Genomic DNA, 15830 nt, shown 5'->3' on the forward strand with positions numbered 1-15830 from the left:
CTTTGATTTTCCATGCTGGTCACACTGTAGGTCAGAGGACAGTCAGGGCTCGTGCACAGCTGCCCGGGACTTTTGCCCCCAGGAGGGGAGAGGGGATGAGTGTTTGTTGGCAGACTGGTGCCCTGACATAGGGAGGGAGCATGGAGAGCAGGACTGTCATGATTGCTACGGGCTCGGAACAAGGAGAAACGCCCCAAGGCTGAAGTCCTTGTCTGAACAGACAGAACCGAACAGAACTCGGGCACTTTAGGCAGATCTGATTCAGCTGCTGGGTGTCTGACGCGCGTGGGTTCTGGGGCTTGGGACAGAGTCACTGTCAAGGTCCCCCCCGAACAGAAATGGCACCAGCAGTCGAAACTTGACGATGCCAGGTGCTGGCGGTACCTCAGCCCCACCCGTGGGCTGCCACATCCCTACGCGCTGGGCTCAGACACCAAGGACAGAGGATTCAGCAAACACTGACTAGTGCCTGGGAAAAAGTGAGGCCTCGCTGACTCGGCTCTCCCTCCTAATGGACACAGGCTTCCACAGACAGCGACCTGTAAAGGAGCAGGCCGGTGAGAGCAAAGGCAGAACACAAGGCTCCTGGCGTTTCTACTTAGGAGCAGCACACGGTGTATTCTGTTCAGGAAGCATTTTATTGTTGTTCCAAGTTTAGAATTTTCATAGACCGAAAACCGACCCTTTCAGGCAACTTCCCGCATGACCTTGCTCAGCTTCTGAATCTTGGTTTTTGCAGACATGTCGACGTACTTCTCCCCAATGCGGACAACCATCCCACCCATGATTGATGGATCAGTCTAAGAAAGAAAACAGGGTGGAAATGTGAAAGCAGAGAAATCGCCATTGCAGTATCAAATGGAAAGGTGGGAAGCCAAAAAAAAAAAAAAAAAAACCATATTAAAAAAAAAACCTATTCCGTTATTTTAAAGTATCAACTAATTTGAAGAAACATACCATATCTAGTTAAAAACCTACCTTCACTTCCAATTTCAACACTTGGTTTTTACTTAGGAAGCTCTTCAGGACTGTTTTTAGTTCTGTAAGAGTGGCTTCATCTAAAGCCTAAAAAAAAGAAAAAAAAAGAAAAAAATCACTCTATAAATCTGCATAAAGCGAAACAGAAACCCCTTTCTGACACACAGCTCCAAGGCAAACACGTGACATGCACTCAGATGCTGGGTCCCTCTTTTGTAACCGGGGGTAAGTGACTCATTTTCCCTGGGTCTCAGTTCCCTCGCCTGTGAAGTAAGGGAGCTCATTTCAATTTACACGGCTCTTCCCGTGTGAAGGAACAAGGAGGTATGCAGCATGTGGAAGGCATCAATAGATGGAGCTGTCTCCACTAGTTCTCCCACCTTCCCTCTCTGTGCAAAGCCCAAGGCAGCAGCACTGAGAATCCATCACTTACAGATGCAGTGGTCACTGTGCAAGGTACTTCCCCGCGGTGGACACTCATCATGGTGGAGAAGGCAGAGACAATGGAGGGAGTATTGTTCAAACGGCCATTTTCAGCCAGCAGATCTGGGAAAGTGAAGGGGTCTCGGTGACGTGAAATCCACTAATGACAGGTCATTCACCTTGATGGCAAACTCAAACTTGTGACCATCAAACACTACATCCAAGTTCTCAAACTTAGTGGGTGGAGAAGACGTAGCTTGTCATGTAAGAAGAAGTATATCAGACCACCTCACACCTGTGACAATGGCCTACAAAACAAACAAGGGCTGGGGAAGACACCTGAGGTCCCAGGCTCAATCCCCAGCACCATCATAAGCCACAGCTGAGCAGTACTCTGGTCGGTCTCTCTCTCTCTCTCAAAATAAAAGCAGGAACAAATGTCAGCAAGGACGTGGAGAGTAAGAAACCCTGCTACACTGTTGGTAGGAATGCAAACTGGTGCAGTGCCTTTGGAAGTCTGGAGGGAGAGTCCTCAGACAAACAAGAATGAAATTACGACCCAGCAATACCAACACTAACTCAGAGAGGCACATGCACCCCTATGTGCACAGCTGCATCATTCACAAGAGCCAAAGAGTGGGAGCAGCCTAAATGCCCGTCAGCAGATGACTGGCTGAAGAAGTTACGGGATATATATTCCATGGAATACTATTCTGCAATCAAAAGACAGTATCATGTCCTTTGGGGTAACATGGATGGAACTGGAGGTGTGTTGATGCTTAGGAAATAAGTAAAGAGATGACAGACCGGATGGTTTCACTCACAGGTGGAATCTAGAGATGTGATACACAGGGACTTGCACAATCAAACAACACCCGCCCCAGAAGTAAACAAATTGTTTCTAAGACTTTTTGAGACTATCTTTAGTTAGCTTTAGAAGAGGGAGAGTGGAGACTCGAAACTCTGATGTAATCTTATCATCTCGTAACCCACTATCAATCAGTCACAAATAAAAAGCGGTCCGGGAGATGGTGCAGTGGATAAAGCACTGGATTCTCAAGCATGAGGTCCTGAGTTCGATCCCCGGCAGCACATGTACCAGAGTGATGTCTGGTTCTTTCTCTCCTCCTGTCTCTCTCATGAATAAATAAATAGGGGGGTACAGTGACACACAGAGGAATGACCTCTGAAAGTGTGATTTTGTAGACCAGAATTAAATCACGAATGATAAAAAACAACAAAATGATATCCCATGTTTAAAAAGAGGCTGCATTTTCTAATTTTTTTATTATTGTTATTGGCTAGGACAGAGAAAGGGGACGGGGAAACACAGAAAAGGAGAGACACCTGCAGACCTGCTTCATTGCTCATGAAGCATCCTCCATGCAGGTGGGGTCGGGGGCTCAAACCCAGGCCCTTGTGCTTGGTAGTATGTGCGCTTAACTGGGGGCGCCACCGCCCAGCCCGAGACTGCATTAAAAAAAAAGTATTAAACTTGGTAAGAGATCTGTAAGGTTTCTTGTGCAATCTGATGTTCACTTCGGCCATGGATTCTGAAGATTGCCTAAAAATCCCCCAGTTAACGGCCTGCTTCTATTCAGTGATGACAACCTGAAGAGACTTCCTTCGACCTCGCATTCTGAGTGCACTCTGGAAGTCTGCAAGACAGTCTCCATGTTCCTAAGGCTGCAAGTCTTGGGCGACAGAGGCAGAGCTGCTGGCCACGAACCATTTTCTTGGCGTGAACCCCACTGGTCTCCAAGGTCAACGCCACTGACTGTGCACGCGGATGCTCTGACACCTCGGGCCTCGCTTAACGTGCACAGTTCAGTGGCTTGAGACTCACACTCAGTTGGCCTCGGTGGGTCCTGAGGCGCCTCACTGCTCCGGGCAGTGCTGCTCTCGGCCTAGGGGCGCATTCCCGGGAGACTCTGGGTGAAAAAGACGCACGACTTACTTATCAGGTTGGCGGTCAGGGGAGAAAACCTCTCTTTGGCCGTTAAGTCACTCAGGCTTTTCATTTTAGTGACGCGCTTCACGTAGGGATTCAGAATCAAAGAGGCAATTTTGGGCTCCTTCAAGATTTGCTGCAAGCACCAGAGAATAATTTCTTACAGTTGTTGGAGACATATATATATAAGCTGTATGAATCGTGTATTTCTTTTACAACAATTAGTTATTTATTTTGAATACAGACAGAAAGAAATTGAGAGGGATTTCATGAAGCTTCTACCCTTGCAAGTGGGGGGCCCCGGGGCTTGAACCTGGGTCCTTGTACACTGTGATGTGTGTGCGCAACCCTGTAAGCCACCACTTGGTTCCTTTATGTATTTTTCGAAAGATGAAGGCAAGTTTATACAGTGTTCACAGACTGTAAGAATATACTATACGCCATCATCTTTACTTTGGTGGGATGTGCTGTTTCCTGACAAAGTCTGACAGTACTTTGTGAAGTTCGTTAGAATGTCTTTTGCTTCTTATGAAAGATCATAAAAAAAATACTAAGCAGGGGGCCAGGTGGTGGTGCACTGGTTGAGTGCACAGGTTACAGTGCAGTAGGACCCAGGTTCAAGTCCCCGGTCCCCACCTGCAGGGGGAAAGCTTTGCAAGTGGTGAAGCAGGGCTGCAGGTGTCTCTCTTCCCTTCCCTCTCTATTTCTGGCTGTCTCTATCCAATAAATAAAGATGATAGTAATAATAATAATAATAATAATAAATACCAAGCAACCAGCTGCAAGGGAAACAGCTCAGCTGGTAGAGGACCAGCATGCCTCCTGGTTTGACCCCAGCATCACACGTTGAGTTGTGCTCTGGCTTCTCAAGACACTACCACACTAGCAGACTGAACTCGTGACAGAGCTTGGTGTGCGGGGCGCACCTAGGTAGTGTATCTACTGGGTAGTATGAGGGTACAGTGCCCTACATTCTAGTTTTTCACAAAGTAAGAGACTCGAGGGCAGTACTAAAAACACGCTGACTGCAACAGAGCAGGATTCTCTTGCAAAGGGTCTTTCCCTCCTCCGCTCATGCTGATCTTGTCCTCTTCAGAGAACTACCCGGCCCTGAGAGAGACCTCTCTGAGCTCTAGAACAGCCTCAATGAGTCTGGCAGGGAAAATGGACAAAAGGCAGGAATTGCCGTTGCCGCCGTGTCACCTGCACTCTATTCAATCTCGGAGGTCTGGATCCAGGGGCAAAGCACAACTCCCAACACCTAGAGTCCCAAAGGACCAAACAACCGTTCCTACTGGGGCACCTCCCAGTTACACGCCTCTATTATTAACCCTTCAGTTACTCTGTTAGTACCCTCTCAGGACACATCTGGGGAACAGAATAATGAAAACTGAAGGGAGGTCGCACCAGGAAACTCAACTTCCCAGTCAAAATAGAAGTGTGATATTTCCCAAAGATTGCTTTGGAAATATTTAGAATGCAAGCATAAACTTTTTCAAAGATTTTGTAATTCTTTTCTGAAATGGAAACTTTTCTTCAATTAGTATCTCGCATTTTTTTAAAAATATTTATTCCCTTTTGTTGCCCTCGTTTTACTGTTGTAGTTATTATTGTTGTTCTCAATGTTGTTGTTGGATAGGACAGAGAGAAATGGAGAGAGGAGGGGAAGACAGAGAGGGGGAGAGAAAGACAGACACCTGCAGACCTGCTTCACTGCCTGTGAAGTGACTCCCCTGCAGGTGGGGAGCCGGGGGCTCGAACTGGGATCTTTATGCCGGTCCTTGTGCTTTGCACCACATGCACTTAACCCGCTGCGCTACAGGCCGACTCCCTCTCACACTTTAGATCTTACACGTCTTGTTCTCTTGGTCTGAAATCTTGGTCCCCGATGTTAATATTTGTACATGTACTCAGTTATACTTCTACAAAACTGGTTCTGAATAACGGCAGCCTGTGTTATTACTCTCAGTATCATTACAGGAAACAGGCTTTTTTGGGGGGCAGTTCTTTTTCTGCCAGGCGCCAGGGAAAACGTGCCACAGGAACTTAAGCATAATGAACAAGAGCGCTACTTACTGCTACTCGCAACAGCTCCTTTTCGACTTGTTCCAGCTTGTTCTGTTTAGACGCAGCAGAATAGAGAGCGGTGGCGTAGCGACCTTCCACCCCGTACACCTGGACTGGAGGCTTTACGCGCGGGCGGGGGGAGGGAGAGAAAGTGAAGACAGTACTGTGCTTATATCTGTCCTTGTGCTTCTGATTCAAACATGTGGCCTAACAGCTGTCCAAAAGACCATTTCTCTTTCTTTTTCTTTCTCAGCTCTGGCTCATGGTGGTGCAGGGGACTCAATCTGGGACCTTTGGAGCCGCAGGCACGAGAGTCTCTTTGCATAACCATTATGCTATTTTCACCCCCACCAAAAGACCATTTTAAAAAAAAAATTTTTTTTAATTATCTTTATTTACTGGACAGATACAGCCAGAAACTGAAAGGGTAGGGGGAGATGGAGGCAGAGACACCTGCAGCCCTGCTTCACCATTTGTGAAGCTTACCCCTGCAGGTGGGGACCAGGGGCTTGAACCAGAGTCCTTTGCGCACTGTGATGTGAGTGCTTAACCAGGTGTGCCACCTGGCTGCCCAAAGACCATTCCTAATGAATTCAGAATGCTTCCTTGGTCGGGGCACTCAAAATTTTTGAGCTTCCAACTCATCTTAAAACAGAGGGTTTGAATGGCTGGGGAGATAGCCTACAGTTCTCCATAAAGATTTTCATGCCTGAGGCTCTGAGGTCCTAGGTTCAATCCCTAGCACTGCCATAAAACCTCCCCCACCCCAAACACACCATTAAAATAAATAAAATATTTAAAATGAAGGATCTGGGCTGTGGCAACAACATAAGAGCTATGCAAATGACTTTCAATCCTGAGGCTCTGAAGTCCCAGGTTCACCCTCCAGCACCACCATCAGTCAAAGCTGAGCAGTGCTCTGGTAAACAAGTAAGTAAATGGGGGGGGGGGGTGGGGGGCTGGCGGCCAACAGAGCAGCACAGTGGTAGCACACAGGACCATCACTGGGAGAAGTCGCAGGCTGGAGCTCTGGCACCATCAGCCAGAAGCCGATCAATATTGGCTTTAGCCAACAAAACCACATGAAAGAAACCCCAAGGGGCTTAGGATCAAGGCGCTTTAAGCTCCTTTCTAACCACCTCTGAGCCAACTGTTCATTCTGAGAAGAGCCCGTGCTTCCTTCTCACTCCTCTAACTACTGAGTACCAAGCACGGGAGGTTTTAAATGCTAACAAGTGGCATCAGGAGCCAAGATGGCGAATGTTTATGAAGCCCACACGCCTTGACTTTTATCCACTGCAGAGGAACAAGAGAAATCTCCCCTATCGAGTGCACTGCTAGTGCTCAGCTTAATGGGATCCCCAGGCAATTTCCTAAGTGCTTAGTGCTTTTGTAAAAAAATATTTATTTAATTTCCCTTTTGTTGCCCTCTTTTTTTATTGTTGTTACTGATATCACTGTTGGATACGACAGAGAGAAATGGAGAGAGGAGGGGAAGAGGGGAAGACAGAGAGGGGGAGAGAAAGACAGACACCTGCAGACCTGCTTCACCGCCTGTGAAGTGACTCCCCTGCAGGTGGGGAGCTGGGGGCTCGAACCGGGATCCTTACGCCAGTCCCTGCACTTTGCAGCGCATGAGCTTAACCCGCTGTGCTACCGCCCCATCCTGGTGCTTAGTGCTTTTTCACAATAAACGGAGGGCTTCCACACAACACAGTATGTATCAGCAGTGCTTCTGTTTAGTGGCACCATACAGTTGTAATGGGAAAACAGTCTGCACAGCAAAGATCCTGCATCCAGGGTCATGTTCCAAGCAACCGCGGTCGCCCTGGGCAAATCTTCCCAGCCCTGGCAACCTCTTCGTGAAATGAACGGGAAGACCAGCGATTTCTCACCACCGTCAGGGAGTTTTCAGAGATCTTCGTACTTCCAGTTTGTCACGCTGGGAATGCGCTCAGCAGTACTGAGTTTTAGTGACTGTGATCACGCACAGGAGTTGGGACAGCAACACACAGACCCATGCCACGGTTACACTGCTGATTCACTCACACTCTACAATCCCAAAGGGACAGAAGTCAACATACCCTCATGAGCTTGGCGAACGGCCTGGCCACAGAGGTACCGAAGCATCGCACCTTTAAAAATAAAGCCAAGTACAGCAAATGAGACGCTTTGAAGAATTTCGGCCTTTATACAAATAAACAAAAAGCACTGAACACAGTTTTCACTTCTTAGCATCATCAGAAAAGTGGACCCGAGGCTGAGATGGTCATGACTACTGAAGGCCTTTCTTATTTACTCGCTCTTCTTCAAGTACCATATTTTATTCTGCGCTATCATTGCTTATCTAGCTTTACTACTTATTAATCCCTTTACGACACCCTCCATTTGCAAGTTGCTCACTGATGGTCCTACTAACCAGCTCGCTAGCAACGGGCTGAGTCTAGCACACCAGGAGGAGAGCGAATGAGAATTTTGATGTTCAGAGAATCATCTTTTAAAAAAATATATATATATATATTTATATTTATTTTTATTTATTTATTCCCTTTTGTTGCTTGTTGTTTTATTGTTGTAGTTATTATTGTTGTCATTGTTGGATAGGACAGAGAGAAATGGAGAGGGGAGGGGGAAGACAGAGAGGGGGAGAGAAAGACAGACACCTGCAGACCTGTTTCACCGCTTGTGAAGTTACACCCCTGCAGGTGGGGAGCAAGGGCTTGAACCAGGATCCTTATGCGGGTCCTTGTGCTTAGCGCCACCTGCGCTTAACCCGCTGTGCTACAGCCCGACTCCCTAGAGAATCATCTAACAGGATGTCAGGGGATGATGATTAGAGGGCTCTGAACCCCAATCCGTCAGCACCCAGAGAGAGAAGAGGAAAAAAGGGAAGGACATTCCGAAGTAGTCAGTTACAGGTGTGACTTAGAAAGGCAGAGAAAGGGAGTCGTCAAGTGTGAGGATCCCGGTTCAAGCCCCTGGTTTCCCACCTGCAGGGGAGTCCCTTCACAGGTGGTGAAGCAGGTCTGTGGGTGTCTGTCTTTCTCTCCCCCTCTCTGTCTTCCCCTCCTCTCTCCATTTCTCTGTCCTATCCAACAACAAAGACATCAATAATAACTACAACAATAAAACAAGGGCAACAAAAGGGAGTAAAAACATAAATAAACAAAAAGTTAAAAAGGCAAAGCAGGACCATGGGGGGAGATGGGCAGAAATACAGGCAGACAGTCATAGAAGCAACAGGGGTACCATTCCACACCATTCCCGCCACCAGGCTTCTGGGTCCCCATCATCTCCATTGGAAACTGCAGCGGAAAGCGGAGGAGGGACTTTGCATTATGGCATAAAACTGGATCGTTGTCAGGCTGGGGGTCTGGATCCACCTGCCAACGCCCACGTCCAGCAGAGACGCCATGACAGAAGCCAGGACTCCCACCTTCTGCACCCCAGAAAGAATTTCGGTCCAGACTCCCTGAGGGGGAGACGTTGGGGGAACATAACCAGAGGGCCCTGAACCCCCATCAGGATCCAGAGAGAAGAGGAAGAAAAGGAAGGACAACTGGAAGTGGTGACAGGTGTATGTGTGGCTTAGAAAGGACGAGAAGGCGGGACCCTAGGGGGGGAAAATCAGATTTCAGGCTCACAAAAAACTAGTATAGCCACAGGCCCTTTGGAATATAACTAAAATATGCCTACTAGCCATCTACAAAGTGGAGGACCCCCCAACACTTCATCTGCACTATTCCAGCCTTTAGATCCATGATTGATCAACAATTTGTTTGGCTTTATATGTTAACTCTTTTTTCAGCCACCAGGTTCCAGATGCTACCATGATGCCAACCAGACTTCCCTGGACAGACAACCCCACCAATGTGTCCTGGAGCTCCGATTTCCCAGAGCCCTGCCCCACTAGGGAAACGGAGAGGCAGGCTGGGAGCATGGATTGACCTGTCAATACCCATGTTCAGCGGGGAAGCAATTACAGAAGCCAGACCTTCCACCTTCTGCATCCCACAATGACCTTGGGTCCATGCTCCCAGAGGGATAGAGAATAGGAAAGCTATCAGGGGAGGGGATGGGATATGGAGTTCTGGTGGTGGGAAATGTGTGGATCTGTACCCCTCTTATCCTATGGTCTAGTCAATGTTTCCTTTTTATAAATAAATTAAAAAAAAAAAAAGAATAGGAAAGCTCTTGGCCTTCGCACCATCTTCCTAGAACCCTTTGCACGATGAGAGCCAAGTGGAGGAAGAAGCGAATGCGCAGGCTGACACGCAAGAGAAGAAAGATGAGGCAGAGGCCCAAGTAGACGTGTGCGCCCATGGGAGCCACGGGAGCAGAAAAAAGGGATCCCGGAGGCCAGAGGCGCTGGGACAAACTGGACTTCGTGCTGCAGCGGGGCGAGAACCTCATCCCACTGGATCCTACGACCCTCTCGAGGGACCTTCACTGCTCACACCAGGACACGGCCCGTGTGCTCCTTTGCCTTGGGCTTGTCATTCTGGACTAGTTCTGCTCTCCTTGTGGCTGAAGGTAACCCGTGTACAATAAATAACCTCTTCTGCTGTCTTAGCTGAAGGGAGGGAGAGAGGGAAAAAAAAAAAAAGGAAGAAAAGAAGAGGAAAGCCATCAGGGGAGGGGATGGGATAGAGTTCTGGTGGTGGGAACTGTGTGGAGTCGCCCCCTCTTATCCTGTGGTTTAGTCAATGTTTCCTTTTATAAATAATTTTTTAAAAACTATGTAAAATACGATTACAAAAAAAAAAAGAGAGAGAGAAAAAAAAGAACAAATATATAGAGACAGATATAAAATCAATAGCCCACATCTGTGACCTTGGGAGAGCCCTGCAGTTTCCAATGGAGGGAATGGAGGGTGGTGGGGACGGCGTGGGTTTACTTACACCCGTTAGCTCACAATCGCGGAAATCACGATTAAACCACTAATAATAATAATAATTCTTTAAAAATGCTTTGACATCCGCCTCATAAGACGTCCCAGGCAGGGCCGGTCACAGCCGCAAGAGAAGACGCTCTGGGGGCGCGTCGTGCCGCCCCCTCCCCCCGGGTGCAGCCCCCTCCCCCCCGGGTGCAGCCCCCTCCCCCCGGGTGCAGCCCCCTCCCCCCCGGGTGCAGCCCCCTCCCCCCGGGTGCAGCCCCCTCCCCCCCGGGTGCAGCCCCCTCCCCCCGGGTGCAGCCCCCTCCCCCCGGGTGCAGCCCCCTCCCCCCCGGGTGCAGCCCCCTCCCCCCGGGTGCAGCCCCCTCCCCCCCTAGTGAATCCCCCTCCCCCCCCCGGGTGCAGCCCCCTCCACCCTGCGCGCCTCCCCCCGGGCCCCCGCCAGGCCCGCACCCACCGCCCCGGGGTGCAGCTCCGAGGGCCTCAAGACCCTGATGGAGGCCGCCGCGTGGCCCCGGCTGCGGCCTTGCACCGTGAAGCTCGGGACTCAGCAACGGGTCACCCCAGCAGGTCTCCTCCCCGGGGGATTCCAGGATCTCCGACCTCTCACCTGCAGAGACAGGCCGGACATGGTGGGCGCCGCCATCTTCTCCCCGGGCGGCTGTAGGTCAAACCTGAATCGGAGGAGCGAGAGAGACGCCAGGGCGCAGGCGCGCGTCAGCGTAGCCGCTCAGCCTGCTGGGGAATGTAGGCGGACAGCGTTTGCACGCATGTGCAGAAGGCTCATGCAGACTGGGAGTTGTAGTCCTCAGGGCAGGGAGTGTGTGTGGGGGGTTATGGGCTTGCTTGGTGTCGGAAAACAAAAAGCAATCACCAAACAAACAAACAAAAAATCCAACGAAATCTTCGATTTGCTGGCTAAGTTGTGCTTGCTGAGGAATTGGGCTTATTGTGTACAGTTAATTTTCCCCCATTTTATCTTAGTTTTGTAAGTCAATTTTAAATAATTAATAAAGTTTTCCATTTAGAGATGTCAGGTGGTATTTGTTCTATCTCACCTTCAGCATTTAGCATCTTCTTTGCTGTCTTTTCCACCATGACAAAGGATGGGGCACAGATCAGTTTCTGAAGCTGTACCTTATAATCTAGGAGCGGACACTGTGTACCCCCCCAAAACAAAACAAAACAAAACAAAACAAAACAAAACAAAAACCTGGGCTGTGGCAGCCTCTCACCTGGGATGTGATGGCTCCTAACTAGGTTGTGACAGCCCTCCACACTCCTCACCTGAGCATAACATGACCTGGCTTGTCCTCTGAGTGCTTGAATTCTTCTTCTAGCGTTTGCCCTTCTTCCGTAGCCAGTCAACAGCGTCAGGTTGAGCCTGATGTAAAGTTTCGAGACCTCCTTTGAATCTGGAGAGGTGGCGGTCGTTGACTATATGGGTCATAGTCTGTCTGGAGCCGCAGGGGCAGTTCGGGTCGTCTCTGGCTCCCCAGCGATGGAACATAGCGGCGCACCGGCCATGGCCTGTTCGATAGCGATTGAGGAGGGCCCAATCATAACGTGCTAGGTCAAAGCCGCGTTGACGCTTGCAGGGGTCTGTGATGAGGTGTTTGTTCTTGACCTCAGCTGACTGCCAACTCTGTTTCCAAGAGTCTGGAACAGAGAAGTTCAGTGTAGGCGTAGGGGACCAGATTGGGTGACGAGACGTCAAGCGTTGGACAGGGTGGGCGAAGATCTCCGCGTATATTGGCAGGTCCGGTCGAGCGTAGACGTGGGAAATGAACTTAGATGATGCCGCATCCCGACGAATATCTGGCGGGGCGATGTTGCTAAGAACTGGCAGCCATGGAACCGGGGTGGAACGGATGGTTCCAGAAATTATCCTCATGGAGGAATATAATTTGGAATCGACCAAGTGGACATGGGGACTACGGAACCATCCTGGGGCACAGTATTCTGCAGTGGAATAGCATAATGCCAGAGATGATGATCGTAGTGTGGAAGCACTCGCGCCCCATGAGGAGCTGGCCAGTCTTGCAATGATGTGATTCCTCGCGCCCACCTTTGCTGCAGTTTTTATGAGATGTTCGTGAAATGACAGAGTGCGATCGAGAGTAACGCCAAGATAGACTGGCTGGGCTTCTTGACGGATTCTCGTTTCGTCAAGCTGCACATTAAGTGCTTGAATTGTTGACACTTAAAACCGACTAGAGAGCCAGTGGGTGGTGCACCTGGTTAAGTGCAGACACTACCATGCGCAAGGACCTGGGTTCAAGTCCTCGGTCCTCACTTGCAGGGGGAAAGCTTCACCACAAGTGGTGAAGGAGGGCTGCAGGTGTCTCTCTGTCTCTCCTCCTACTTCTCCCTTCCCTCTCAATTTCTCGGTCTCTATATATAAAAAAAAAACCTGGGGAGTCGGATGGTAGCGCAGCGGGTTAAGTGCAGGTGGCACAAAGAGCAAGGACCCGTGTTAGGATCCTGGTTCGAGCCCCTGGCTCCCCACCTGCAGGGGAGTCGCTTCAAGCGGTGAAGCAGGACTGCAGGTGTCTATCTTTCTCTCCTCCTCTCTGTCTTCTCCTTCTCTCTCTATTTCTCTCTGTCCTATCCAACAACAATGACATCAGTAACACCAATAATAATAACCACAACAATGATAAAAACAAAAACAAGGGCAACAAAAGGGGAAAAAATAGCCTCTAGGAGCAGTGGATTCATGGTGCAGGCCCCAAGCCCCAGCAATAACCCTGGAGGCAAAAACCAAAAACAAACAAATAAAAAAAAATGACCTCTGATTTCATCTCTTCTCATCTCCCCTTTATTTTTTACTGAGGTGGTTTATTTTATTTTCTTGTATTTTATTTATCTTGGTAGAGTCAGAGAAATCAGAGGGAAGGAAGAGATAGAGAAAGAGAGAAAGAGAGAGAGAGACCTGTGGCTCTGCTTCACTGCTCATGAAGCTTTCCCCCTGCAGGTGGGGACCAAGGGCTTGAACCCAGGTCCTTGTACATTATAACATGTTTGCTTTAACGGGCATGTCACCACCTGGCCCCAGTAACACTAGTTTATAAGGCTGTATGTTTTAGAGGCACAAGCTCACACTTCTTCCTGATTTGTGTTAGCACTCCATGCTCACCACCAAAAATTCCAGTACCTTCAACCAACAGTGAGCTCCTCCGCCCTTCCATTCCTCCTCCCACTCCCCTTCGGTGACCTCAGTTCTGTGCTTGCTTTCATTTGATTTTGTGTGTTCTTTTACTTTCTTTATAGTCTACACAGGAGTGAGATTATATTTCTTTTTCTCCTGAGTAATTTCACTTAGCAAAACTTCATGTTGGTGAAAATGGCAAGGTCTCATTCTCTCTCTTTTTTTTTGCCTCCAAGGTTATTGCTGGGGCTTAGTGCCTGCACTACAAATCCACTGCTCCTGGAGGCTATTTTTCTCATTTTGTTGCTCTTGTTGTTGTGCTTGCTGTAGTTGTTATTGTTGTCATAGCTGTTGTTGTTTTTGGATAGGACAGAGAGAAATAGAGAGAGGAGGGGAACATAGTGGGGGAGAGAAAGATAGACACCTGCAGACCTGCTTCACCGCTTGAGAAGCGACCACCTGCAGGTGGGGAGTCCGGGGCTCGAACTGGGCTCGAACTGGAATCCTTAGGCCGGCCCTAGCGCTTTGCGCCATGTTCACTTAACCCGCTGCACTACCGGGGGACTCCCGGCAAGGTCTCAGTCTTACAGCTGAGTGGTACTGTACTGTGGATGTGTGTACATAGCGCATGTGTGCACACACACACACACACACACACGTTTGAATCACATCTTTACCCACTCATCTGCCGTTGGGAATGTCCATTGGGTGATATTGGCTGTTATAAATATACTATAGTGGCCATAAATACGTACAGTTCTATTTAGAGAATAATTTTTCTCATCCTTATACAAAACTTTCAGGCATTCAGAAACAGAGCAAAGATGTAATTACTGTCTTTTCTGCTGGAGTCAGCTATTGCCAATATTTAGATAAGTTGTCTCTTAATGTTTTTTCAGACAATAATCTGAACTGCAAGAACTTCAGTTTTCTTTTTACTTTTTTTTTTTTTTAAACAGAGAACCGCTTAACTCTGACTTACAGTGGTGTGGGTGGTTTGAACCTGGGACTTTGGAGCCTCAGGCAGGAGAGTTTCTCTCTCCCTCTATTCCCTCCTTCACTCTCAATTTCTTTTTGTTTCTATTCAATAAATCAATAAATATATTTAAACAGTTGATTTCAAAAGACGTTTTGTTCATAAAATTTATTTTTTGAGAGATTTACAAGGGTCGGGGGGTTGAGAAAAATCAGTGCACCGCTCAGCTTTTGCGTAAGGTGGTGCCACCACTGAGTCTGCAGCCTCAGGAGCCTCAGGTATGCACGTTGGTGCTGACACTCAACTAGCTCCCCAGCACCCAGAATGGTTAATTTAACCACTGAGACCAGTGGAGTCACAGGGAGGTGCCCAAGGTCACTCAGGGCAGGGCAGCGGCGAAGCAAAACCCAGATACCGAGTTTCAACTCTTTGTTTTACATGGAATTTCTTTTTCTTTTATAAAAAAAAAAGTTTAGTTATTTATTATGCAAGAGAGAATGTGAGGCAAGAAAGAGAGAGGAGAGAGACAAAGAGGCAGAGACTGACAAGATCTCTGCTCAGCTCTGGCATAAGATGGTGCCAAGGACTGAACCTGCAAGCCTCTGAGACCACAGGCGTGCAAGTTGGTGCTCTAACAGCTTGAGCTGTCTTCATAGCCTCTTCATGCTGAATTTCAGTTCAAAACAAGCTCTGCTCAGTTTTACTTTCTCAACACAGGGACCACAGAGCCAGAGAGACACTCAACCATAGAGCTGGGCACTTGAGTGCGTGAGGTCTCAGGCTCATTTCCTTGGCATTTCAAGTGGTCTTCTGGTCTCTCTCTCTGAAAAATTAAACCAAATAAAACCAAACCATAAGCTGGTGTAGTGAATTCCATGTGCTAGGTGGGGTGAACAAATCCAGGGGGTAACCCAGACAATGCTGAGCTATCTCCTATTCCTCCTTTGTTTGAGTTGTAGCCATGCCTGCAGCACAGACTCTCAAAATCTAAAAAGATGACGGAGGGAGGAGCTGGTATCTCAGGAACCCGTCACCCTGCCAGGTCCTGACCTCTTTTTCCCCCCTCCTCTAGTTCTGTGGTGACACTCACCTTGAAACCCTGGAGCTCAAGGTCACACTGCTGGTGCTATTCGGTCCAGTTTGCAGATGGATCATGCAGACGCTAGAGGGCGCCCTTTCACCACATAAATGAAGCTTCTGACCTGGCATTCAATTTCTTTCTGGAGCTTTCCCCATTCAAACCTCAGTGAGGATGTTCACGCAGAGATAACAAAGCAGAGTATTGTGAGATGAACAAGCAAAACCAAAACGATGAGAGAGAGAGGGAGAGGGAGAGGGAGAGGGAGAGGAGAGAGGGGAGAGGGGAGAGGGGAGAGGGGAGAGGGGAGAG

The 15830-nt window shown here is 48.6% G+C and overlaps 1 protein-coding gene across 1 annotated transcript; it reads right to left on the bottom strand.

Moving 5' to 3' along the window:
• Positions 1 to 619: 619 nt before the first annotated feature.
• ATP5PO (ATP synthase peripheral stalk subunit OSCP) lies at positions 620 to 11034 on the bottom strand. The gene is made up of 7 exons (XM_007519742.3): positions 10924 to 11034; positions 7504 to 7554; positions 5429 to 5539; positions 3359 to 3488; positions 1412 to 1524; positions 979 to 1065; positions 620 to 800 (listed from the first exon to the last, which is right to left on the bottom strand). The coding sequence occupies exons 1-7, from the start codon at positions 10957 to 10959 to the stop codon at positions 687 to 689; spliced, it is 642 nt and encodes a 213-aa protein (XP_007519804.1). The 5' UTR covers positions 10960 to 11034; the 3' UTR covers positions 620 to 686.
• Between the last annotated feature and the right edge of the window lie 4796 nt (positions 11035 to 15830).

The sequence above is a fragment of the Erinaceus europaeus genome, chromosome 9 (genome assembly GCF_950295315.1).
Source record: "Erinaceus europaeus chromosome 9, mEriEur2.1, whole genome shotgun sequence".
Classification (NCBI taxonomy): Eukaryota; Metazoa; Chordata; class Mammalia; order Eulipotyphla; family Erinaceidae; genus Erinaceus; species Erinaceus europaeus.

Coding starts and splice junctions, on each gene's coding strand:
- ATP5PO (XM_007519742.3), bottom strand. CDS start 10,959: ATGGCGGCGCCCACCATGTCCGGCCTGTCTCTGCAG. Junction 3,489..5,428: donor AGGAGCTGTTGCGAGTAGCA/GTAAGTAGCGCT, acceptor TGGTGCTTGCAG/CAAATCTTGAAGGAGCCCAA. Junction 801..978: donor TGTTGAAATTGGAAGTGAAG/GTAGGTTTTTAA, acceptor TTTCTTTCTTAG/ACTGATCCATCAATCATGGG.